Consider the following 26,424-nt stretch of genomic DNA (forward strand, 5'->3'; position numbering starts at 1 on the left):
AACACTTGGTTATATCAGCCCTTTTAATGTAGCTATTCTAATGGAATCTCAGTGTGGATATGCATTTTTTTGATGATCAAGAATGTTGAACATCTTCTTATGTGCTTTGTCAGCTGAATATTTTCTTTGAAGATATGACTATTCATATATTTCTCACATTTTCAGTTGGGTTTTTATGGTCTTTGTCTTTTTGAATCATAAGAGTAGACATAGTCAGGATAGAAGTCATATATCAGATACATGTTTTGCAAACATTTTCTGCCAGCCTATGACTTACCATGCCATGGCATTATGAAACAGGAAAGTTTTAAACACTTTTAGATACTAAAATGTAATTTTGAATTATGGATTTGTATGTCATCATTTTCGTATAATAGTCATAAGTAAGCATAAAAGCTAATGCACATTAAATGTCTTAATATGACAAAATTAACCATTGTTAATTTATCAATTGATTTGATTGCAATGTAATGATAATAATAGTGACAAAATAACGGGCAGCTAATGCTTACTGAGCACTTGCTGTGTGCCAGGCAGGGATTACATGCTTTACTTGTATGGACTGATTTCATCTGTTCGACAACCAGGTCTGTTTATTATCTCCTGTTTGACGTGAGGAAACTGAGGCACAGAGAGGGTGGGCGGTCTGCTCAGGGTTAGACAGCTAGACGTGTTTAGTTTTATTTATTTTACTGTTTTTAAAGATTTTTTTTTAATTTATTTTTCCTAGTTGACATACAATATCATATTAGTTTCCTGCATGCGTAGTTGGGGTTATGTTGCACTCTGTGCGCTCCACCCGCCCTCAGTGCCTTTGGTTCATCAACGGTGACTCGAAAATGCCAACACTGCTCGAAATCCACAGTAAACCCAAACCACGGGAAATAGTATTTGGTTTTTCTGAAAATGCTAATTACCTACCACATCACGTTCTAAGCATTTGGATTTAAGTGCAAATGTGCCAGGATGGAGGAGGGCCTTGAGAGCATGTTGTATACATTTTGAAATAAATAAACACGGCCTTTGTACAGTAGTCACCCCCTATCTGAGGGGCACATGTTCCAAGACCCCCAGCAGGTGTCTGAACCCGTGGATAGCACTGAACCCTATATACAGTACGTCTGTTTCCTGTACATATGTACCTTGTTGCTTAGAGGAAGCACTTCACGGTTTGTCTTTGCTGTACACAGATTGCCAGCATGCCTACCCTTGTGCTTTGTTCGCAAGTAAAATAAGTGCTACGTGAACACAAGCTCTGTGCCACACCTCAGACAGTCGTCTGGTCACCCAGACGGCTACCGAGTGACCAATTGACGGGGAGCACACACAGTGAGGAGACGCTGGACAAAGGGGTGATTCCTGACCCAGCTGGGGCTGAGCTGGAAGGCCTGCAATACCATCATGCTGCTCAGACCTGCATGACAATTGAAATTTAGGAATTGTTCATTTCTGGGATTTTCTTTTTTTAAATTTTTTTTAAAGATTTTTTTAAAAGATTTTATTTATTTATTTTTAGAGAGGGAAGGAAGGAGAAAGAGAGAGAGAAAGAAACATCAATGTGCAGTTGCTAGGCGCAGTGGCCTGCAATCCAGGCATGTACCCTGACTGGGAATCAAACCTTCAATGCTTTAGTTTGCAGCCTGTGCTCAATCCACTGAGCTATGCCAGCCAGGGCCATTTCTGGGATTTTCCATTAAATATTTTTGGACTGCAGTTGATTGTAGGTAACTGAAACTGCCGAAAGCAAAACTGCAGATCCAGGGGGACTACTGTATTTGCTCATTTCAGAGGAAGGAGAACAGCATTAAAATAATAAGCAACATGTAAGTGATGAAACACATGTAGAGTAAGTATCAAGGAAGCTTGAAAGTAGGTTTAAGATAAGAGAAAGTTTTTAAAGAACGACTGAAACACATAAACTGTGATTGAAAAATTAGAATACTAATACCAGACAAAGAGGCAAAAATCTAAGTTTTCTTCCTTTTCTCAGAAAGAATCTCACAGTTAAAGCTATGAAAAGGGACCAGTCCAATTGTGACAGGTGGGCACAGGTAACCAGGTTCTTAGTGATTGGGACAAAGAATTGAACTGAACACCCAGAGTTCATAGAAGAGAACACGGGAGCAGGCCAACTCTAAGCAGAGATTGACCTCATGGGCTGGAGGGACTTTATGCTTATAGAGCAGATCCTTCCTGGCTAGTTTTAGTGGGCTTTTACTGAGTATATACAAGTAGTTGTATTACTTTAAAGCTACTGCGCATGTGGTTTCCCATGACCCTCCCTGATTGGCCACCAGGGAAGAGAGTCCCACAATGCTAGGGAATTAATCCCCGTTTCTCCTGGGGTCCCCCTGTACTAAGTTCACCTTTCTCTAAGCCAAAGAATTATAGCTCTCCATGCTAGAGATTGGTGAAAAAGAAAAGAGTTATTTATTCAAGTTATACAGACTAAAAGTAATGACTTAATGTCTTTGTTAAAATCCCAAAGTCCCTTGAAACACCCACAAACACACACAGTCCTTTCTTCCCCCCTTTGCCCAGTCTGGGGTACCGTATCTCAGGAGAAGAAACAGAAGTCCGTGGCTTAGGCAGCTCTCGGTTTTTCCTAGTAATTTGTGCTCAGCTGGCAGGCCTTCCTTAGTTCCCAGCACCACTGGTTGTGTTGCCAGGATCTCCAGCTAAAGCCACGTGGTGATTCTTCTCATGGCTGCGGGGGCGGGGGGGGGGGGGTGATCCCCCTTTCTGAGAGAGCAGCGGCAGCAGCGCCAAGAGGGCTAGCGCAGAGCTCATTGTGTCCTGGCCAGAGTGGTTGGCTGCAAGGTTGGCTGAGCCCGAGCGGTGAGAGCGCAGGCACAGCATGCGGAGGCCTGGCGATGGCTGCGGTGACCCGGTGCTCCCGAGTCACTTATTGGTGGCCCCTTCTCGCGGCCTGGGCTGTAGAGCTGGCTGGGGCTCAGAGCCAGGCAGTAGAGGAGCCTCAGGTGGCTGCATTGCAGACGGTGTCTACGTGGCTGCGGGAGTCCCCACTCTGCTGAAGCCGCATGGTTCTCTCCTCAGTGGCTGCTGTCCTCCCTGCACTGCCACAGCTGCAGGGTTCTCTCTTAATGGCCGCCGCACCTCAGTTTAAATCCCCGCGCCAAATCTTCCTCTGCAGCCCCATTTCCAACTCCTCCCACACTTGGCTTCACATGCCAGAACTCGTATCCTTCCAGTTCCACTGGGCTGCCATCATGAGTCTGGGCAGGCGTGGCCCCATGTCCTGGAGCCAATCTTCTCTGAGCTCCCACGCAGGCCCTGAGATGTAACTCAGGGGACCTGCCCCCCAGTTACATCTGGGTGGGGAAGTTACTTCCATTCCCCTGGCTCAGAGATGATCACAGCTATTTAACATATCCATGCAACCAGTTAAAGGTTATAGATATGCCAAATGACCATGCCAGAGGGTAGCTGCAAGGCTGTTGCTATGCAAAACAGCTCTCAATGGCCCTGCTTCACTTGTCCCTTCTCCTGGGGTGGGGGGCGAGGACATTCTCTATATTTTTCTAATATTTCCTGGACACCTTGAGCCCATTCCAAATCTCTATTTGAGGACCCTTTGGCTGCACCCTCCTACACAATCAGTAAATAGTTTAATTTGTTTAAAAAGGGGGGCAGTAGCTATCTGTGATAAGCCAGCGTGTTCTGGAGCCTTACCCCTCTGTAGGCCACACAACCTCATTCAAGTTACTTAACTCCAAAGAGTTACTGTGCGAATTAAATGACTTAATACCTTTAAAGCACTTGGCTGAGTGCCTGGCATATAGTAATCCCTGAATAAACACTGGCTATTTTAATATATTTTTAATACATGGTGAAAATGGAACTACTTCACTATAGCAAGTGTGAAAAACCGTGGACTCTGAGGTCCAAATGCTGGAGTTTGTCTCCAGGTCAATTCCTGAAAGTGTAACTGGAAAAGCCACCGGCATTCGGGCTGCCTGTCACTACCAAATCCAATAAACAATGACAGCAATTGAATCTTTTATGGGCACTTTATTCAGATGGCCGGCGATCTGAGAAGATGGTGGGTTTATACCCTAACAAAACATAGTCCCTTCTCTTTCCTGGCCAGATTTTTTATAAGGGGGTCGGGGAGGACAAACAAGGTGCAGTGAGGGCTTTGAGATTCAGAAGCTGCAACATTCCTGTCCTGGGTGGTTAGCTGTTCCCAAGGGGGAGGGGTGGTCTTCTGGGCTCTCCCTGGAACAAAGGTTTGAATGTCCCCAGGCGGTAATTTTCTATCAGTGCCCCAGGAGCTCAGCTGTTTCTCCCAGGAGTCAGGATGGGCCTTATCTGTAGTTTCTGAAACAAAAGCTTAATATACACATTACTCACAAGGCTTATAACTTTTTACCTTAACCTAAATTTTTCCCAGTCTTGAGTGCCCTATCAAAAGCAGTTTGCTGAACAAGCAGTTCACTTGATTATCAAGTATCACCATTTAAGCTCCAGAAATGGACCTTGCCCTGGCTCTGCCCTCCTTCCGCTTCTGAAATTGACTCAGCGACGGCTTTTCATGAATGGACTTTTGGTGATTTGACCTGCAGACAATTGAATTTTCTGCTAATCAATGAATTGGCAAATTGGCCCACTTACCCTGGGTTGGAATCTCTACCTTGTCACTTATTTCAGCTGTGTGACCTTGGTCAAATTATGAAATTTCTCTGAGCCTCGGTTTCCTCATCTCTAAAAAGCAGAAATCGTAACCCTGGTTTCTGTGAGATAGGGGTAGGATTAAATGAAGTCCCTGGGTGAGACTGCCAAGAGCGAGAAAAGGACTTAGTGAAGACTTGATGTGCAAATGATACTACTTAAAAGTTGTTCCTCCTTAAATATTTCCTCCTCTACACCTAATTTGCATCAATTAATAAATTGCTCTGACACCCATGATCTTCATCGATTATGGAAGAATACATTTAAACCCAGTCCCAGAACATGGCCTTCTCTGTGGGGTTTTGTTCCAGGCAGAATAGCCTTGACATCATTCACTGAGCACCTTTCTCAGCCCACATGACGCAGCGGGACTGGCTGTCGTGGGAGAACCTGGGTCTGACCGTGTCACTTCTCTGTTGAGAACCCTTCCTCCAAAGCCTTCATGCGCACCCAGCATCTGGTTTGATCCTGTGCTTCTCTTGTCCCCTAGCCCCTTTACTAGCTAGCTGGTTGTCCCCACCTCCCCATGTGTGAGAGGCACCGTTCTGCATGCTATAGTGACATGTACTAATTCACTCTGTTAACTAATATTATCTCATATTCCCATAGGGCTTGGGAAGGTTAAGTAGCTCACCCAAAGTCACACACATGAAGTGTCGGAACCAAGACTCAACGCCGTACAGTCTGGTGCCAGGGTCTGAGCCCTTCACCACTGCATCATGCTACCTCTGAGTAGATGTGTGTGGGCGGCTAGGGGGCTAACTATGTGGTGCTACTGTCACAGGTGGGCACAGGTAACCAGGTTCTTAGTGATCGGGACAAAGAATTGAACTGAACACCCAGAGTTTATAGCAGAGAACATGGGAGCAGGCCAACTCCAAGCAGAGATTGACCTCATGGGCTGGAAGGACTCTATTCTTATAGGGTGGATCTTTCTGGCTAGTTTTGGTGGGCTTCACTGCGCATGTACAAGTAGTTGTATTACTTTAAAGCTACTGCGCATGTGGTCTCCCATGACTTTCCCTGATTGGCCACCAGCGAAGAGGGTCCCACAATGCTACTGAATTGACCCCCGTTTCTCCTGGGGTCCCCCTGTACTAGGTTCACCTTTCCCTTCGCCAGAGAATTATAGCTCTCCATGTTAGAGACTGGTGAAAAGGAAAGGAGCTATTTATTCAAGTTATGCAGACTTAAGAGTAATGACTTAATGTCTTCATCAAAATCCCAAAGTCCCTTAAAACACCCACAAACACACACAGTCCTTCCTTCCCCCCTTTGCCCAGTCTGGGGTACTGTATCTCAGGGAAAGAAATAGAAGTCCATGGCTCAGGCAGCTCGAGGTTCTTCCCAGTACTCCGTGCTTGGCTGGTAGGCCTTCCTCGGTTTGCAGCACCATCAGCTGTGTTGCCAGGATCTCCAGCTAAAGCCATGTGGTGATTCTCTGCTAAAGCCGTGTTGTGATTCTTCTCATGGCTGGGGAGGTGGGGGGGTGTCTTCCCCACTCTGGCCAAAGCCACGTGGTTCTCCTCACTGCCACAGCCGCATGGTCCTCTCTTTAATGGCTGTCGAGTCTGGGTTTAAATATCCTCCAGCTTTACTGGGCTGCCATCATGAGTCTACGCAGGGGCGGCCCCATGTCATGGAGCCAGTCATCTCCAAGTTCTCACTCAGGCGCTGTAACTAGGGGGAGTTGCCTCCCAGTTACATCTTGGGGGGAAGTTCCTTCCATCCCCCTGGCTCAGAGCATGGCCACAGCTATTTAACATATCTATGCAACCAGTTAAAGGTTATAGATGTGTTAAATGACCATGCTAGAGGTTAGCTGCAAAGCTGTTGCCATGCAAAACAGCTCTCAATGGCCCTGCTCCACGTGTCCCTTCCCCCAATTCACACCTGTGATGGAGGGTGAGGACATCCTATATATCTTTCTAATATTTCCTGGACACCTTGGGTTCTGGACCCCATTACAAATCCTTCTTTTGGGGGATCCCCGGCTGTACCCTCCTGCACTACCTTTATGTCACCTACATGTGAATTTCTTGGGAAATTTATGTATATTAAATGTATATTTGTGCTATTCACTGTTGTTAGACTGAAGGAATATTATTACTTGGAATCTTCAGATGTGGTTTTTCCTTTTCCGAATCCAAGATGTAGAAAGTGCCTGTGAGTAATTGGTAATAAACTTAATTGAGAAGAAACTTCAGGATGGATATTTCCCCCCTAAAGTTTTCTATTCCGTCTTATAATGACCAAAGTGATGAAAAATCCCAACTATGCACGCTCTGCTCAGAGTAACCAAGAACCTACCAATTGTGGTCGGTTACCTGAGTTCTTAAGGATCACTCACACAAATGGCATTTTAATTACAAGTGGCATGTGTGAAACGTGAGAAGACCGGGCGGGCGGAGGGCGGCAGTCTGCAGCACCTAGAGTTCAGGGAGACCCAGACAGCTCACCCTGCCCCCTTCCCCTGTTATGTTTGTGACAGCGTTGCCACTCTTCCTCTTCCTGAAGATGGAAAAGATGCTGGTGGGCTGCCTCCTGCTGATTCTCGGACAGACCCTCCTCCTCCCTGCCGAGGCCAGGGAGCGGCCACCCTCAAGGTCCACCTCCAGAGGCAGACACGCTCGGACCCACCCCCAGACGGCCCTCCTGGGTGAGTGATGCAGGCACCGCCTACAGACGCAGGCTGGAATGGGTGGTTTAGGGCGGATCTCCAGGCCAGGGGTTGGACATCAACTGCTGAAGCTCCGCTTTCCCTGGGTCCCCTGGTGGGTGTGTGTGTGGGGGCGAGGGGACCTCACCAGCAATGAGCACATCCTGAGTTGAGGAAGTGGTTGTATACAGCCTTTCAAACGATATGAAATCTCTTTTATTTCCAAGTCTCCCATTTAATTGGATGACTCTTCTCTCATGTGCCAGGGCAAGATTTTCCATCTGGAAAGGTTGTTGTTGGAATTTTCTGGACAAGTGTGTTATGGAAATTTTTACGGTGTTTGTCCAGCTAATCTGTGTTGATAATGCTCCCCTGCCTGGCAGCACAGGAAGCGAGCAGAGGGCTTGTGGAAGGCGGGAGCAGGCACAGAAACAGGTGGGGGCCTTGGGAGCTGCATCAAGACGCCAGGAGCACAAAAGGCCAGGGGGCTTTGACTCTTGATTCAGTGAACACGTGTTTCTCCAGGTGACTTTTTCCCTTTCTCCAAGAGAAAGGAAAGGCCATGAAAACAGAGAGTATAGATACATTGTCCAGGTTGCAAATGTGGACTCTGGTAAGCCTAGCATGTCGGGGGAATAGGAAGGTTGGTCTTTGGAAGAGAGCGAGTCCTGGCTGTGTTACCGACCAGATGTGTACACTTAGGCAGTGTGATCTCTTTGAGGTTCAGTTTGCTCATCTGTAAAATGGAAATGTTAATGCCATCCTTGGAATATTTTTGTGAGAAGAAATGAGGTAGTATCTGTAAACTGTAGCTATGCGACGGATGACAGCTTTACCACGACTCTCATTCTGTGGAGTCATTTTCTGAAACTGTGTTACATTTGCACATTGTTGGCCTGTCTCTAGAGTCTACAAAGGCCACTGAGAGAATGAACTGCCCGGTGGCCTGGTAGCCTCAGCATCCAAAGTGACAGAGACCAAAGAGACCCAAAGAGCCCTGGTTTAAGAAGCCGGATCTTTACTGATGTTAAGCTAAACAATGACCCCATGCTCCTGGGCCTTCCATGTCTTCAGTCTCCTGAGCATCCCCGTTTCCGTGCTGATGTAAACCTGAGATTCCTCACTGTGAAAAGGACTGGGGAATTTTCAGTATGCTGATTAAAGGGTTTTTTTAAACAAATTTCAAGATGATAAACATGTATAAATATACCGAGAGAACTGGAAATGCTTGATTTCCAGATAAACAGCAGCAATTGCATAGTTGGGTTTCTGATGGGGCTGCTTTCAGGATGAGCAATCATACGCTTAGCCAGAAAAGCACATTCCTTCTCTTGGCTCAAAATGAATGAATGAATGAATCAGTCAGTCAGTCAATCTCTCTTTGTTGCATGCGCATGCACGTACACACACACCGCTCCTGGACCTCCCCCAGTGGGCAGCACTCACTGCCCTCCTTGGCCCTAAGCTCAGGCTCTGAGTGGAAGCCCCTGTCTTCTGAGGTAAGAGATAGCAGCTGTTTTGCCAAAGGCACGAACCCCACATCCAGTATTGCCTCCTGGTTCTTATTTTGCCAGAGAATGTTCCAGGGACAGAGAGTAGGATGGAACATGGCACATGTCCCACCCCAGGCAGTGGCAAATGGCCACTCCCCGATGTGCTAGAGGGCTGCTTGACTTATGAACATGGCAGAGTGAGTGAGAATCCTGGAACTGGAAGGCAGACACCACAACCTTGGCCTCGACACTCAAGAGCAATCTGCTTTGGGTCTGTCTTCAACAGGGAGTGGAGACGGGGAAGCTGTGCTCCCTGTAGTCGCTGCCCCAAGTTTGAACAACCTTCTGTTCATTTTTAGAATATGGTATCTTGTGTTTCCTGGATGTTCTTGTTCTCTGTGCTCAGAGCATCGCTCAGGCCACATGGCACTTCTCCTGGGGTTGTATTTGCGATGTCTGGTGGCATAAAGCATTTCACTAGTCACTTCATTGCAAAGGTGTCTCTGAAAGTTTAACAGAGTAGAAACAGAGTTGTTTCTTAGATTATTTTTGTTTGAATTTTCTGATGTTTTTAGAAAGTTTATCAATGATTTCTTAATTCAGGTCCGAGTTCCAGTAACAACTTGAGTCAATTTAAAAAATGTAGCGCATTCCTCTGCCTCTGCTGTGAATGACCGCAGGCTGCTCAGGCGGCAGCCTGGAACCCGGGGCCGCAGGGGCTGGTCTCTTGCTTCACTCTTTCACCTGCAGTTTCTGCGTGTGCCAGACACCGGGGCTTTGAGGACAGCAGCCGCCACCAGCAAGCACCCATGTGGTGGGGGAGACAGATGTTTTTAAAAATCGTTAACTTGGTGCAGCCTGTGCACAGCAAGTGCAGGTGAAGTGACAGTCCACTCTGCCCGCCATAGGCTCCGTGTGAGCTGTGGTCCTCGGACTTTTGGTCTCAGAGCTTGTTACACTGAGGATTCCCGAGGGTCCCCCAGGGCTTTCGTTGAGGTGGCTTAGAGTCAGATCGATCAAGGGTTACTGGGTCAGAAACAGACACAGAGATATTTTAAAAGTATTAATTAATGGACTTAAAAATAACAAGAATAAACCCATAACACATTTTATAACAGAAATAAGGCACTCTTCTAAAAAACGGTATTTTCTAAACTTGAAACTTAACGAGAAGAACAGCACCGTTCGCCTTTGCGCGCGTGCTGAGCGTCTGGCGTCACGGAGGCCGGCTGGGGTCTCGCTCCTCAGCCATTCCGTGGGGCGGGAGGTGCTGCCTGGGTTGGACTCCGTGAAGAAAACACGGCCCCACACAGATGCGCAGTCAGAAGGAAGAGGAGCATTGCAATATTTTTTCATGTAATTATGGGTATTCTTGTTTGACAGACACTAAAACTTGACCAATGGTATAGTTTCTTAAAGGTTAGTTGCAACATGGAATCTAAAACCACATCATTAAAATTTGGGTACTGTATGCACTCATTAGAGAATGAGAGTAAAAAAGGCAAATTAGCACTATTATGAAAATAGTCCTGACTTCATGGACCCTCTGAAGGGGTCTCAGGGACCCCTGGTACACTTTGAAATGGCTGGTGTAGGGGAGCGTTCCTGCTGAAGACGGCGGCAAGGTGGAGCCTCGAGGGGCCAGGAGGCAGGAGGGGAGCGAGGACCCGAGCGTGGAGGCGGGGCCTGGTCATGCCGGCGGGGCCTGGTCATGCCGGCAGGGCGCAGGGTCTTTAAGGCAGGCGCTCTGACCCGGAGACCAGCCTGGAGGTGGCAGGAACCGGATCACTTAGGACCTCGGGGTTCCCACGAAGAGTTTGGGCTTCATTCTGCAGGGGTGGGAACCCCTGGCTGACTTTGAACAGGCAACAGTGTTGGTCACCGCTCACTCCCTTCCCGCCCGCTGCGCCTTCTGGGCAGCTTCAGCCTTCCTGGGCTCTGGCCAAGGCCAGAGAGATCCTACACTCCCAGGCCACCAGGAGAACGCAGGAGCACTTTCTCCAGCCCAGGTTCTTTCTAGGCAACCACGCCGGCACTGGAGTTGGAGCAGCAGGGTGTGCTCTATCCAGAGCATAAGCTCCGGGAAGCCTTCAGATTCTTCCCCTCTGCACGCATCCCCCATCCTTTATCAGTGGCGCAGGCCCCCTCCCAAACTCCTCCCTCAGCCCCCTCCAGGGGGCGCTCACTGGAAATCATGCTGCTCCCCCATCCCGTTAATTACTGCCTGCTTTATTGTGCACATTTTTCTCTTTATTATAACACTGTCATATGGGGAGGGGTAGTGGACCTGTTGCCAGGGCAACCAGGGAGAGCATATCAGCCTTTTTGAAACCTTAACCCTCCTTGCCCAAACTCCCACTGTATTCTTGACTCCCCCATGGTCTTGTTGACATGCATGTTCTAAATTTACCAGCCTAGCTCATTTGATTTCTACTAACCAACCTTGAGATATTTTCCTTTCCCTATAACAGTCCCCTTCTGATCAAAAACACCCACACAGGATTCATGTTTGTGTTGTAAGACAGCACTTTGTGACAAAATGACAGTAGATTCAAGAAGCGGGAGGTGGAGATTTTTAAAGGAGGCTGGCTTCATGGTGTGCTCAGGGGATGATGGGAGCTGAATCCCCGCTGCTAGGAGAAGTCCAGAGCTGTTGGGGGTGGCGGTTAATCCGGAGGCCACAGAATTAGTGAAATTTCTTTGTAACAGTTAATTTACAACTTAAAAATAAAGCTAATGAAGACAATCTGAGAACTCACTGTTTACAGCCCCAAGTTGAGTTCTTTGGAAATCACAGTACTTGATGAGGCCCATATTTCCGTTTTTGCACACATCTCTCACTAATCCTGGCATCAAATTATGAGTAAAAACACAGAGTGTTTTTTAATACAAGGAGGGGAAACCTCCCAAATTAGTGGTGTGACTGAAGGAGTTGCCTGGCCTCCAGAATTAAGTGCAAGAATGTCCTGCTCTCAGTTGCCAATGGATGATTTTGCCAACGGATTGATAATGATGAACTGTTTCAAGCACTGGCTGCTAGAAAATGAATTTTCAAACAATCCCCTAATTGACGTTTGTCAGCACCCTAAGGGAGGGAGGAAGCCGTTAGTTTCTAGCTCACAAAGGATCGACCCACTGACGTCACCAGTCTTATTTGCCCTGAAGCCACTTTGTCCTGGTTAGAACCTTTGCCCTCTTCCCTGAGCTTTCCCAGTGCCCTCTTTCTTCCACCTGGAATACTTATCCATGGTCAAGGCCTATTATCAGCCAAGGCCAGGTCAAAGGCCACCTCCTTCTGTAACCAGTCCTTTTGGGCCAGGGACCCAAAACAAGGTCCTTCTGCCCAGTGCCGCCAACAGAACAAGACTGAGTTCTGTAAAGCGGGCCAGAAACTTTATTCTTTGATCAGAGAACAGGGAAGGGCCAGCGCATGCTCTAACAGCACCTTCTCCCCATTGGGAAGGAACCTTCTGTATTTATAGGCTATGGTGTGGAGTGATTCAATCCTGTCTGGTGTGTGTGCTTATTCTGTTGCACTCGGTGCTTTTCCACACAACTTTTTCTGCACACGTCACCCCATCACCACCTTGGTCTGCCCTTGGCCCTCCTCATTTTGCAGTGGGGAATCCCTTTCAGTCTGTAAGGAGGCATAGTTCATGCCGTAGTTTAGGTATTGAGAAAAGTTAGGGTCTTTTGGATGATAGCCTGGTGACACTTCCTCTCCCTGCCAGGCAGGACCCTCCCAGGACCGGCCCCACACACCGTGGGTCCTCTACTAAAGTGTCAGCTGTGCCTGCCTTACATTCTGAGGGGTAGTAGTGGCATGGACCCTGAGAGGGATTCCTATTCTAGTCATTTCTGTACTCGCCTCATTTTCACCACTACAGTGCAAACCCTTGAAGACAGAGGGACCAAGTGTGTGATTTCTCACAGCACCTGTGGGGGGTTCTCTCCTTTACTGAGCCCTGATGTGAGGAGGGACATGCTAGCTTACTAGTCCATACAAAGGAGACAAACTCTGCAAGGTGGTTCTTGGTTTATCCCATCTTCAGCTAGGAAGCTGAGGCTCAGGGAGATGAAGCGATTTGGCAAAGTTGTCAAGTCTTCTGCCAACTGTCAACTGATGGTCACCACTGCCAATTCAACACCAGCAGGAACCCCCGATTTGGAATGCAGTGAAGAAACTTGATTCAGTGCAAACAGCTCAATTGTGATACAGCTGTGAGAACAGGACAGCTGCAGAATAGCTCAATAGTACCAAGGCTCAATTATGAAGCAGTGCAGCTGTGGAACAGCATGGCTGCAAGGTGGCCCTGGGTTGAGGTGGCCCCTGCTTTTCTCTGGTCTGCACCCCCTGCTCTTGTCTATTCCATTCTGCCCTAGCACCAGTCTGCTCTGCTCTGCTCCTGTGCCAGTCTTCAGTGTTTCATCTTTGCTCTTTCAACTCCTGCTGAAATGTAGTCCTTGGAAAAAGAAAATGCATTCTCTGAGCCAGAAGGGAGCTGACTTACATAGATAGAAGTCCCTGCCCCTGATCCTTGATTGGTCTATCCTCATGCAAATGAGTACTCCAAATCCTCAAAGGCTGATTGGTCCAAAAGGCACTGTCCCGATTGGTCAGAATGGAGCTGTTCTGGTTGATAAAGATGCTCATGGACTGGGTGCAGGGTGGGGTGGGAGGGACATAGCTGCATAGCTCTGATTGGACAGGGAAAGCCTCCATCCTATTTGATATAGGGTTCTAGGAAACCTTTATGAGGGCTGGCTCAGACAGCAGGCAGTTCAGTGCAAGAGGCAGACACAGCTCAATGCAGGCTTCTCCCTGAAGTGCGGTTTTCATGACAGCCCTCTGTGTAGAAATGACTGCTAGGCTCTGTTTTATAACTTTGAGTCCACTTAGCCACCAGAAACCCTTTGTCATAGGTATCTTCTTTCTCAGGGTTCAGAAAACCTAGAAAGAAAAGGCTCCACCCCCACACCACCCTCCTCCACTGCCCTGCCTCCCACCTTCACCCCCACCCCCAGTTTGGGGAAGGGGAAAGAATGCAAGTGTTAGGGGCAGATGTGCCTCTGAGCAAAGAAAAAAGGGACCTCACACTAGAGCCTACTGACTTCAGACCTTGACTGCTCCTGGCCCAGGAGTCGTGAGCAGACCGTGAAATGCTCATCTGTATTTGGAGGTTTTGCCCTGAATTTGGAGGTTATACAGTGGTTCCCAGACCTCAAGGCCCGTCTTTGGTCCTGCCCACAGCAAGAACTCAGTGTGTGTTGAACAAGTGAGTGAATGATTAATTTGCATGATTTGTTACAGAACAGCCAGTGGGGTTCTACTGCTCGCTGCCAACAGGCAAACTCCCGAGTCAGAGGTTTGGTGAAAAAGGAAAGAGGTTGTTTATTTAGAGGCTACACAGTCTTAGAATAATGGCAGTTTCTGCCTCAGAGCCCTGCTTCCCTTAAAACACCCAAAGACAAATAACCCTGCCACACTGTGCCGGGCCAGGCCAGTCCAAGGGGGCACCCGGAGCCTCTTCTCCCCCATTTAAAGGTACCATCCTCTGGGGAGTGCAGGTGGCTGTAGCATGCTCATTCAGGCTGCTTGGCAGGTTCCGTATCACAGTTTGGCTCCTGGCATCCTCTGGAGTCTGTGTGCTGGCCGGAGTCCCACTTGTTGCACGCTGCTCCTGTCCTCTGGCCATTGGCTCACCGGCTCATCTGTGTGCCTGGCCGGGCAGGCCTGTGCAGCGCCAGTGCTGCTGCCACGTTTCGCTCAGGGAGTAGTGCTGGGAACGCTCCCAGACCGGGCAGCCTCCAGGGCCCACCAGCCCAGGCACTTGGGCTCCCTGTGGCTGACTGGGCTAGTGAGGGAAGGCAGAAAGAGCACGTATTTCCCCAGGTATTCTGTTTTTAAAGGCCTGGCCCAGAAACCCATGCGTGGTGGAGCATCTGGCTTCTCAACCAATGCAGGCTAATGCCCACCATGTTCATCATCCATACAGTATCTTTGCCCCTCTTCTGGTCACCATTTTCCAGAAGCAGGGAGAGTCTTTAGCCTCATCTCGCTACATGTGTGTTTGACCCTCTCGGCCCACACAGCCTCTGTGACGCCTGTGTCATAAGCTGCTCAGCTGCTGGGGCAACACACGCTGGTTTATGTAGCCACGTGGGCTTTGTTTGCAGTATATCTGGGGTAGGCAAGCCTATCAGACTCCAGCTCCGGTTTCAATCCCAGGCTGCCCTTCTGCGTGTGTGTGTGTGGGGGGGCGGGGGCGGCTGGCTCTGGCACTGCTTCTGGGCTCCCCTCCTCTGCTCCCCAGCAGTCTGGCCAGACCCACCCTGTTACAGATTCATCTGGATGGTCCCAGTCTTGATTTGACTTTTAATTAGCAAGTGACTTTGTGCACGTCTCCTTTCTTCTCCAGGCCTTGGTTTATTACTCTATTAAAGGAGATGGTTGGAGTTGGTGATCCCCCAGTCCTTACCTAGGACATGATGGCAATCTTCAATTCCTCTGCCTTCCAGATGCCCCTTCTCTGGTTTCTGTGGTGGGCTGGCTTTCTTTCACTCTCTCTGGGTGGGAGAGCCAAGGTGGAACCATGCCCTGGAGGCCAAGGAGGGAGAAGTTTTGAGATAGAGGGTGATGGGATAGTAGAAGCAAGCAGGGGAGTGGGACAATAGAATCAGGCAGGGGAGTGGGGTGGTACCCTAGGAACAGGCAGGGGAATAGGTGGGGGCACTGGAATCAGGCCAGGGAGGGTGGGCCAGCAGGGTTAGGCAGGGGCTGGGCTGTAGGTCAGGCAGTCGAGCATTGGTTCTCAAATTTCCCAATGCATCTGAAACTCCTGGAAGGTTTCGTAGAATACAGATTCCAGGTCCCTAGGCCCAGAGTGTCCGATTCAGTAGGTTGGAGTATGAGATGTTACACCTCCGGAGACCTCGGTTTTAGAACTGTTGCAGAAGAGAAGTGAGAAGGTGGGATGTGGATGGGCAGGGGGAAGAGCCTTTGGGAAGAGAGGCTGTGGGGCACGGGCCAGAAAGACGACGCAGGGTGAGTAACATCTGCAGGGAAATTGCAGCTGGAGAGTATAAACTAGCTGTAGCCTGGGCCCACCCCTTCTGAAGCTTTGAAAATAAGCTGCCAGCATTTTTCTACCCAGGAGGATTCAGCAGAGATGGGCCTCCAGCCTGTGCGGGGAGCCAGCCTCTTACAGCACAGGGTTTAACAATGCACAGCTAAGGAGCTGAGCGCCCGGCGTGTGTCTCTGCCATCGGAGCTGATGGCTGTCGTGACGGCTGCGGAGCCCTGGCTTCTGTTCCCCACGAAACACATCTCTTCATGTGTGTGCTGTTTTATGTATAAGTCAGTGCCTCTGTTATTGTTCGTTTTTATAAACTGTATGAAGTGAATTCCTCATTCCTATCTTGTGATGAATACTGGGAGAACCCAAAAAAGCACAGTATCTGACTTCCAATAAGCCACAAAGTTAAAAGCTTTCCTAGCTAATGACTATATAACTGGGTTTTTGCCCCCTCCTGCAGATTCTTTCTCCCTGCCTCTCTCCTTTTTCCTTCTCTATTAAACTGTGTATCCCCTTCCTTTTCCATAACTCTTCGTAGACAACAGGCCCAAAATGGAGTTGCTTATGCTAAGTCCATGTCACCGAGCAGAGACTTAAGTACAGTTTCAGCTGTCCAAGCAAGGGAATCTTAGACCAGTCAACCAGGAATCCCCCGGTCAGCACCAGTTAGATCACCTCCCTGCCCCGTGCCATAACCAACCAGCTTTTTTGTCTGGTAGGACTTCCTCATTACTGCTCCCTTCTACGTATAACAGTCTTTCCTTTTGTGCGTCTCCTTTGAGCTCCTTCCTATTGACTAGATGGGATACTGCCCAATTTGAATAGATTTTTGCTCAGATAAACTCTTTAATTTTTAATATGCTTCAGTTTATCTTTAACACCCTCAAATCTCTCCCTCCCTCCTTCCCTCATTTCCTTCTTTAGTTCCAGGATATTCTATCCTCAGCTTGCTTATGTGTTTGGCACCTGCAGCATATGTGTGTGGAGATGGTGGTGGTGGGGGACATCGCCCAGTGGGTGACATAGCTACTGTTCTCTTCTTTGATGGCTGGTGCTCGTGGGGATGGGGAGATGGGAAGCATGCACCCTTACCCTTCTGAAGCTGATCATGTCAGGCCCTGTGCTAGGCACTTCACACTTTACTCTGTGTGGTAGTATTATCTTCATTTTACACATGAAGAAACTGAGGCTTAGGCAGGTTCAATGTCTTGCTCAAGGTTGTTTACCTGTTGAGGAGCACAAGTGGGATTCCAGAAGCCAACTTGCAAATCCTCTGCCTAAACCCTTTGCTGTAACCTTAGCAGTTCTGTATCATCCAGCCGAGTTGGACTCATCTTCAGGTCCCCACGGAGGGAAGCATCCCTGACCTTCTAGGTTGGGATTTAATCCCCAACAGTGCCTTCCCACAGCAGGCGCCATGTCCCAGCCCAGCACTCATCCGCCTGCATGGGGATCCTCTGCTCCATTGCCCGTGTTGCATTGCCTGTGTTGCACTGCCCGTGTTTTGGAATGCGCCAGGCACGCCACAGGCACTCAGAAGATACCTAGAGAAGGAGTAAAGGAACTAGCAAACGGACAAAGAGGAAGGAAAGTCTCTAGTGAGGAGCTACCAGGCTGGTGAAGGTTTCCAAATCCAGGACAGGTGAAGACCTGAGGCTATTTAGCTTAGAAAAAATAAAATGAAACAGAAGAGGCAGGGCTCTCTGGAGCCTGCTAGGGAAGAGTTAGGCTTGTTATTAAGACATTAAAGATGGAATGCAGCCCTAAACACCTGTGTTTTCAAGGAGACAGATTTTTCTTCTGTAAGAAAGCCTGTAGCCACCAGATTAGTGACAGGGGTGGGGGACACAAAGAGCTGTCTCCTGAGGCATCAGGGATACTGAAGGCCCTGGGTGCAGAGGGCTAACTAACTCTCTAATCCGCAAACACTTGCATTCCAGAATTCTGTGTGGAGGTGCCTGCAAAATTAGGACATGAACCAGAAGATGAAGACTTTTCCCCTATTAAAAAACAACAATAAAACAACTAACTAAATATTTGCTCTCCAAGAAAAAATCTGCCGTGGGAGGCTCTGAAATAACATTTTTCTAACCAAGGGAGAAACTGAGAAATTTTAAGTGATTGGCACTATATAATTTGTCGAGTCCCTGGGTTTCACTTCTGGTGACGTTAATTAAATGAACGGAAGAATGATTGCAGGTAAATTGCATTGGCTTTTGGTTAATTCATGTAGAGCTTGCAGTCAAGGGAAATCACTAAACCTGTATTATGCATGGCCGAATAGCTATCATATAACAGATGTTTTAAAACTTAAGTGGAATACTTTTTTGTACTAAAATTTATCATCTTCATTTAGGCTAATCATTCTTGATTAATATCTTTTTTCTCCTTTACTTAACAAGTTAGAATCATTTGCAATTTTGATAAAATGGTTTCTATAATCTTTCTCCAAGTCCCCACATAAAGTGTTAAAAGAGTATTTTATATTCTTTGGAAATGATTATAAAGAACAATCATCTGTACTTTTAAAAATTTGTGTCTAGATGTATAAGACTATTAGATACTGAAAATATGAGGGGAGCTAGTTCAAGGAGTTGCCTGAACAATCAACTATAAATGTTTCATGTGTTCTTGGGGGGAAATGTTATAGAGACTTGAGTTGTGTATTAGTGTGCTAGTGCTGCCATAACACCATCACAGGCTGGTGGCTTACCCGACAGAACTTTATTTCCTCACAGTTCTGGAGGCTGGAAGTCCAAGGTCAAGGCGTTGGCAGGGCTGGTTTCTTCTCCCCTTGGCTTGCAGATGACCACCTCCCTGGGTCCTCGCACGGTCCCCTCTCTAGCCTGTCTGCATCCATGTTTCCTCTTCTTAGAAAAACACTAGCCCCATTGGATTAGGGTCCACCCACATGCGTTCATTTGATCTCTCTTTACCCCTTCAAAGACCTCCATCTCCAAGTGCAGTCACATCCGGAGGTACTAGGAGTTAGGACTTCAATGCGTGCACTTCAGGGCATGCAATTCAGTCCATAACAAGTTGCTTTGCTTCTTACTCTCCCAGATTGTGGAGGAAAATATGTCTCTTCTGACATGTTCTAAATTGTGTCTTTTCACTTTCTGATGCCCTTTACATTGCCATTTAAGGGTGATGTAACTGTTACTGACATGCTGGGGAAGCACATTCGAAGCCCTCTGCCGTGTGATACACATTAACTTACCATCGTGTAGTTCTGAGGCCTTCAAGCAGGTTGGACGAATGCAGTAGGTCGGACTGCCAGCAACTGAAGGCTGCAGAGGGGAACTCAAGTGGTTTAGCCAGGATATGAAGCCAAAGCCAAGTAAGATTCTTCAAAAGCCAAGAATTAGAACCATTAGCTCAGAAAAAAATCCTTCTTTCAGTATATCCGGAGGAGGCTGATTTATAGGGAACAATGAAAGGAAGTCGATGTCTATATTTTGGCTGCTCAGAGGACAGGGCATGGGGGGAAGGGAGGAGCTATCATTAGTTCACAGCCAGCCAATGAGTAAGCACTTCAGAGAGGAAGATGGACGGGCAGATGTACGAAGAGCTGATGCAGGGGACGGGCCTGGGGGCTGGTGAGGGGACAAGATGAACAGAAGCACAGGAGGATCGGGCTGAGAGCCAGGAGGGCCCTTTGGAGAGAAGGCACCAGGGAGTGCGTGCGGCACGGGCACTGGCCGTGAGGAGCCCCGGGAGGTGGGACCACGAAGTCCACTGCAGACGAATCCCACCCAAAGGGCTCAGACCTGGCAAAGGCTGCAAGAGGCTGCTTTTTTTAAAAAATCATTTTTTATTTTTCAATTATAGTTGGCTTACAAGATTATATTAGTTTCAGGTGTACGCCCCAGTGACTAGCCATTATGAAACTCACTAAGTGGTCATCCTTAGCTCTTCATTCCCAGCCCTGACACTTGAGCTTGTTCCAGTCTACTCGATCCATTCACTGAATAAACGTGCCCCCAAGAATCCCCGTGTTCCAAATGCCATGCTGGGCCCAGTGAAAGGTGGAGAATTCTTAAATTGGGGGCGCTTGGTGGGGTGCCCAGGAATGAATCCCCACCCCCAGAGGTCCCATCCATCCTTATGTGCCCAGACGCCAGTGTCCCTGTGGCTGTCCTGTGTGCCTGTTTTATCCACTGAAGGAAGCAGGCTCCTCCACGCCCCTCTTCCATACTTAAACTTTATCCAGAACGAAGAGGAATAGGAAAACCATTGATTTTACCTAGCTGTTTCTCTACACCCAAATTGTTTTCTAATACGCTATTTTTTGTTTCATTATTTGCCTCAGTTTTGTCATTTATTTATTCATTCAACACATACTTGTCTGATATTACTATCTATAGTGTGCAAGGCATCGTTCTGGGTGCCAATGATACTGCAGGGTCATGTGAGGGTCACATTTGCCTCAGGGTCCCTAACTGTGATGATTTAGGGTTTGGTACAAATTCCATAGCTTCAAGTAGCGTGGGCTTTAGGGACAGAATCCGTGCAGCACCAGGGAGAGAAGTCCTCAAGAACTAGTAAAACTCATAACCGTCTGGGCTGGATGCCTTGTAACCAGGATATATGTGACAACTAAGTCAATTTCTTTAAAAGGCATTCATCTATTTCAGTTTTCTGTTTCTTTTTGAATCTATTTTAATAATTGATATTTTCCTTAAAAATTACGTGTGTTGTGCCCTGGCTGGTGTGGCTTAGTGGATTGAGCACTGGCCCGTGAACCAAATGGTTGCTGGTTCGATTCCCAGTCAGGGCACACGCCTGGGTTGCTGGCCAGGTCCCCAGTGCAGGGTACGCTAGAGGCAATCACACATCAGTGTTTCCCTCTCTTTCTCCTTCCTTTCTCCTCTTGCTAAATAAATAAAGTCTTTAAAAATATATTTTTAAAATTACTTGTTTTATCTGTGTTTTCAAATCTATTGGTAGACGTTATACTTCATAGCATTATGTTTTAACAGGGAACGTGGTATCCTTTCTTTAAAAAACTGATGTAAATGATATATAACATTGTATTAATTTTTGGTGTACAGCATGATTTGATATATGTATGTGTTGCAAAATCAGCACCACAATAATTTAGTTAACATCCATCATCATACATAGTTAACAACTTTTTTTATGAGAACTTTTAAGATCTACCCTCAGCAACTTGCAAATATACAATACAATATCATTAACTATAGTCAGCATGCTGGACGTTACATCCCCAGGCCTGATTTACCTTATAACTGGAAGTTTGTACCTTTGACCACCTTCGCCCTATCATGCACTCCCTGGGGGCACGGTGTTCTTGAACGAAAAGTACCCAGTGTTTTGTTCCTTTGGTTCACAGAGCGAAAGTGCAGAAGGAACATTGAGACCTGGGGGATCTGCGCTGGGGGGTGGGAGAGGGCTCTGTTGACTCCTAGGTTTCCCGTTAACACCTGACACAAAAGCACAGTAGTTTTACAGTTTACAAAACACCTATTGTTTCAGGGGAAAAGGGGAAGGAAAAATAAAAACACCTGTTGTTTGCCTTGTGTCTCTTCCCCTCCCAGAGCCCTTGAGTGGCAGAGTTTATAACAATCCCCAATCCCGGATAAGGAAGCCAGGAGTCACTCTCCAGGTCCCACCGCTATCATCGGAAGAGAGTTTAGAGGTGTCTAGTTGAGGGGTCCAGGGGCCCCCAAAGAGCTCTTCCATAGACTTCAGTAGGTCCGTAATTTGGACGAGAAAAGCATTATATCTTTTTCCACTAACCTCTGCCTGCCATTTAGCACTTCCTCCTGTTATGATTACAAACCACACACCACAGGCGTGGGAGCGGTCCCGGCAGAGATCACAGACACCTTCACTGCAGTGTGAGTTGTCAAGGCAACTCAGAGCAGCACTCACACCCAGCACTGCTCCAGAATTACACTAGTTAGTAGACACACCCCTCGATCTTGTTATTTAGTGTGATGTTGAAAAGTATATGTTAATATATTCCGCAGTTTTGTTTCCCTTTTACTATCTTGATAACTACTGTTCAAGTAATTGGCTTCCTTTTAATCCTTTGCATTTGTTCATTTATTCGTTTCTTTATTGTGGTACCATATCCATAACATAAAGTTAACCGCTTTAACTGTGTGGATGTGTACGATTCAGAGGCATTCAGTTTAGTACATTCGTCCTGTTGTGCAACCACCATCGCTATTTTCAGAACTTTTTCATCATCTCACACAGGAACTCTCTGCACATTAAGAAATTACTCCCCTTCCTCCATCCCCTAGTAACCTCTTTTCTACTTTCCATCTCCAGGGGTTTGCCTGTTCGAGATGCCTTATGTAAGTGGGATGTTATAACGTGTTCTTTTGTGTCTGGCTTTTTTCACTTAATATTTTCAAGGTTCATGCATGTTTCAGCAGGTATTAGAACTTCACTTTTTAGTGGCTGAATTATATATATAATGTATAAAATACATATACATACCACATTTTGTTTATCCATTTATCTGTTGCTGGACACTTAGGTTATTTCCACCTATTTGGCTATTGTGAATAATGCTGCTCTGAACAGCGGCATATTGATATCTGTTTGAGTCCCCGCTCTCCGTTCTTTGGGATAAACAACAAGGACGGCATTGCTGGGAGAGACGGTGATTCCATGTTGGACGTTTCTTGGAGCCGCCGAACTGTTCTGCTGCAGCTACAACATTTTACATTCCCACCAGCAACGCGTGAGGGTTCCAGTGTCTCCATATCTTTACCAGCCCTTGCTATTCTCCAATTTTTTATGACAGCCATCTTAGAGGGTCTTGCATTTTATTCTAGGCATGTAAAACCTTTGTTCTGAGAAGGGGTCGTGGGCTTCTACAGACTGCCGTGGAAGGTAAGGGAACCAGAGCCCAAAGATGTCGTTATTCGTCTAAGATGAAGTAACTCACTGGCAGCAGCTCGGGACCCAGAATTAAGTCTCCCAGTGCTGAGTGGAGCCTCTCCCCCTTCTCACCACCGCCTTTGTTCTCACGTAGACACTTGCCCCTGCCAGCCGTCAGACTGAGTTAGGTCTGGAACAAAACTACCGACCAGCCAGGCACTGGGCTGAGGCCAGCCCCAGACACGGGTGAGACAGACATGGTTCTCGCCTGCACACCTCTGCAGCATGAAACTGCCACACACCCACAGCCCCTGAAACTTGATTCACTCAACAAGTATACACACTGGGTGCCGAGTGTGACATCCGAGTCTGTGTTCACTTGGAGTGTCTGGGGGAGATCCAAGGGGACCTCCCTTGGAGATGCTCAGCTGGCAGAGGGTTGGTTCCTTCAAGGACAGAATGGTGTCCTGGACTGTCGTTTCTCCACCTGGGGCCTCTGTTCTGCAGTGGCATCTCCTTTTCTTACTGAACTTCCAGTCAACTCTGGCTCCTGGGCCTTACCACACTTGTTAGTGTGGTTTTAAAAAACAACAGTAGCTCTCGTTTTTAACAGAACTCTGGCATTCCATGGCATGAGAGTGAATGAGTAGCATAACCCACCCCAAACCCCAGGTGTGTCTCACTTGTAAAATGGGGTGACACTGGTGCCCCCTCACGGACTGGGAATGAGGATGGGATGAGATCGAGTGGGTACAGGGCTTGGCGCAGAGCCCGGCACAGAGTAACCATCCGACAAATGCTTGTTGCTTGTATTGTTGATGTAAAATTTTATTATTAAAAAACACTACATACATGACAAAATGCTGCTAACAGAACCCACTCCACTCCTTAAAACTAGGGATTAGGTGTTTACTTTCATCTCTATTCTAAAGCATCTAGCATAGTAGCCTCCCAATATTGTGTACTGAATGAATGCATGAAAGATGACATTTATTAATATTATTAGTATTAATTTTTTTCATCTACTTGAGCATTTACTGATTTAAATAAATATAAAGTAGCAATTCCTTCTCTTCCAACCTTAAATCAGATATTGGTTTTAGAACCTCTATAGAATTGATTACATGAGAATTTTATTTTATTTTTTATTCATTTTTTAAAGATTTTATTTATTTATTTTTATTTATTTATTTTTAAAGATTTTATTTATTTATTTTTTTAGAGGGAACAGAGGGAGAAAGAGAGAGAGAGAGAGAGAGAAAAACATCAATGTGCGGTTGCTGGGGGTCATGGCCTGCAACCCAGGCATGTACCCTGACTGGGAATCGAACCTGCGACACTTTGGTTCGCAGCCCAAGCTCAATCCACAGAGCTACACCAGCCAGGGCTTTGATTACATGAGAATTTTAGAAAACATGTGTAATTAGCAAAACAGTCCAATAAATTTTATTGTTAAAATATCCAAAGTTGTACCTTCAGATTCATTCACGTATGCACCACGTTCTTGTGTAGCAGCTGCTCTGAAGTAGGCTTGGTGCAGCAGTGAAGTCTCCTGGTAGAAGGTAGGGGGTAACTGGCTGAAGCTAACAGTGGTTTTATTAAGAGAGATTTAAATATTCCATAAGAAGTCTGGAGGTTATTGCTTCCCAGTTTGGGCAAGATCTCAGCTTTTTAACTGAGACTAGGGTTCTTTCCAGCTTTCAACTGTGTCGTCCTAGGAGATAGACTTTCCTTCCTTAGACTTCTGCTTTATCCTCACAAGATGGCTGCTACAGCTCCAACCATCACATCCTTCCATGGTCAACATCAAGACAACAAGAGAGTAGGGGGTAAACTTTCATCCATTTGTTCACTTCTTTTATTAGAGATCAAAGTCTTTCTTAAAACCAGTAGACTTTCCCTTACTCTCCACTGGCCAAAATTGGATTGCATGCCCACCCCAACTACCTAGTTTAGGGTGTGGGGTAGCCATGACTTGTTTCATCAATAAAAGGTCACTTCCAGAGGTGTGTGGAACCTGCCCTAGTGGAGCTCATGGCCACCCCCTTGCTGCTTAGAATCTTAGCAAGGGAGCAGGAAAGGGTTGGGAGAAGAGTGAATTTAAGTAGGTAACCACTAGTGTCATCTACTCTACCATGTTATGCCATTTTCTTGAAAGTATTGAATATACAACATGGAGAAAGGGCAGTAATCAAGGTAAAAGGTGGGAAGACAAGAAAAAATATTGCTCAAATGGTGATGCATGTTAAAAAAACGCCATCAAAGAATGTCAAAGGATCAAACTTTAATACACTTTTTAGCAATTTAAAACTTGAGTCTTAGAGGCTCTCTCATGCAAGAGTAGATTGATCCTGTTCCTGTATAATTTTAAAAACATGAACATCTAGCTTTAAGTCTTTTTATCCAGGACGAGCATTTGACAGGTGAAAGGAGAGCTGTGAGAAATCTTCAGGTCACAGTCTGATGCTGTCCTCTTGTGTGGCAGGACCACAGACAGTGCCTATTCATTCATCTTTCACTCATTCAGCTAACAAATGCTGAGGTGCCTGCTCCTGGAGTGCTGGGAACACGTCAGAGAACAAAACAGGCAAAATTCCTATCTCATGGATGATATATTATAATATGAGAAACAAATAATAAAAAAATAAGTACAATACACAATAGGAGAGAAGTTGGTAAGTACCATGAAGAAAAGTAAGGCAGAAAGAGAGCAAGGAGTGCTGGGAGAAAGGAATTGCAAATCCAAGGTCTCCCTGAGAAGCTGAGCTTTCTACACACACCTGAAGGCAGTGAGGGGACAGGTCACTGAATCCAGGGGAAGAATGTTCCAGGTAGACAGAACAGTGGGGGGAAGCATGCCAGTGTTGTGTGGCTTGGGGAAGTAACATGACAGCTTTTGGGGCCACTTTAGGAATCTGGATTTTTTCTGAGAGAGATGGGGGCCACTGGAGGGTTTTGAGCAAAGGAATGACATGATTTCACCTGTGTTTAAAGAATCACTCTGGCCATTGGATTGAGGACCTCTGTAGAGGGGCAAATGCAAACACTGGTTAGGAGGCTAATGCTAGTGTCCAGATGAGGGATGTTGGTGGAGGTGATCACCTTTGGAGTGTAATGAAGAGCTAAGAATTATTTTATTTTGTGGCAAGTTTCCCGAAGACTTCTTTTTTGTTTGCTTTTAAAAATGTTTTATTATATTTTATTGACTATGGAATTATAGTTGTCCCAATTTTTACCTCCTTCCCCCACTCCACCCAGCACCCCCCTTCCTCAGGCAATCCCCACACCTTTGTTCATGCCCATGAGTCATGTGTATAGGTTCTTTGGCTTCTCCATTTCCTATGCTGCACTTTACATCCCCATGGCTATTCTGTGGCTACCCATTTGTACTTCTTAATCCCCTCACCTCTTCACGCATTCCTCCACACTCCTCTTTCGTCTGGCAACCATCAAAATGCTCTCTGATCCACTATTCTGTCTCTGTTCTTGTTTTCTTAGTTTGTTTTTTAGATTCAATTGTTGACAGGTATGTATTTATTACCACATTATTGTTCATAGTTTTGATCTTCTTTTCTTAAATAAGTCCTTTTAACATTTCATATAATAATGGTTTGATGATGATGAACTCCTTTAGTTTTTTCTT

The 26,424-nt window shown here is 46.6% G+C and overlaps 1 protein-coding gene across 4 annotated transcripts in view; it reads left to right on the forward strand.

Annotated features, from left to right (window-relative positions):
• MATN2 (matrilin 2) overlaps positions 1 to 26,424 on the forward strand; it is a 127,119-nt gene that overhangs the window by 7,205 nt on the left and 93,490 nt on the right. For 2 of the 4 annotated variants that reach the window (XM_028533981.2, XM_028533978.2), the window contains exon 2: positions 7,210 to 7,351. In XM_028533981.2, the coding sequence (XP_028389782.1) occupies positions 7,210 to 7,351 (142 nt within the window). Of the gene's footprint in view, positions 1 to 7,180; positions 7,352 to 26,424 lie in introns of all 4 variants that reach the window. The other 2 variants (XM_028533977.2, XM_036031282.1) reach the window with 2 other exon arrangements.

Source organism: Phyllostomus discolor, chromosome 7 (assembly GCF_004126475.2).
Source record: "Phyllostomus discolor isolate MPI-MPIP mPhyDis1 chromosome 7, mPhyDis1.pri.v3, whole genome shotgun sequence".
Classification (NCBI taxonomy): domain Eukaryota; kingdom Metazoa; phylum Chordata; class Mammalia; order Chiroptera; family Phyllostomidae; genus Phyllostomus; species Phyllostomus discolor.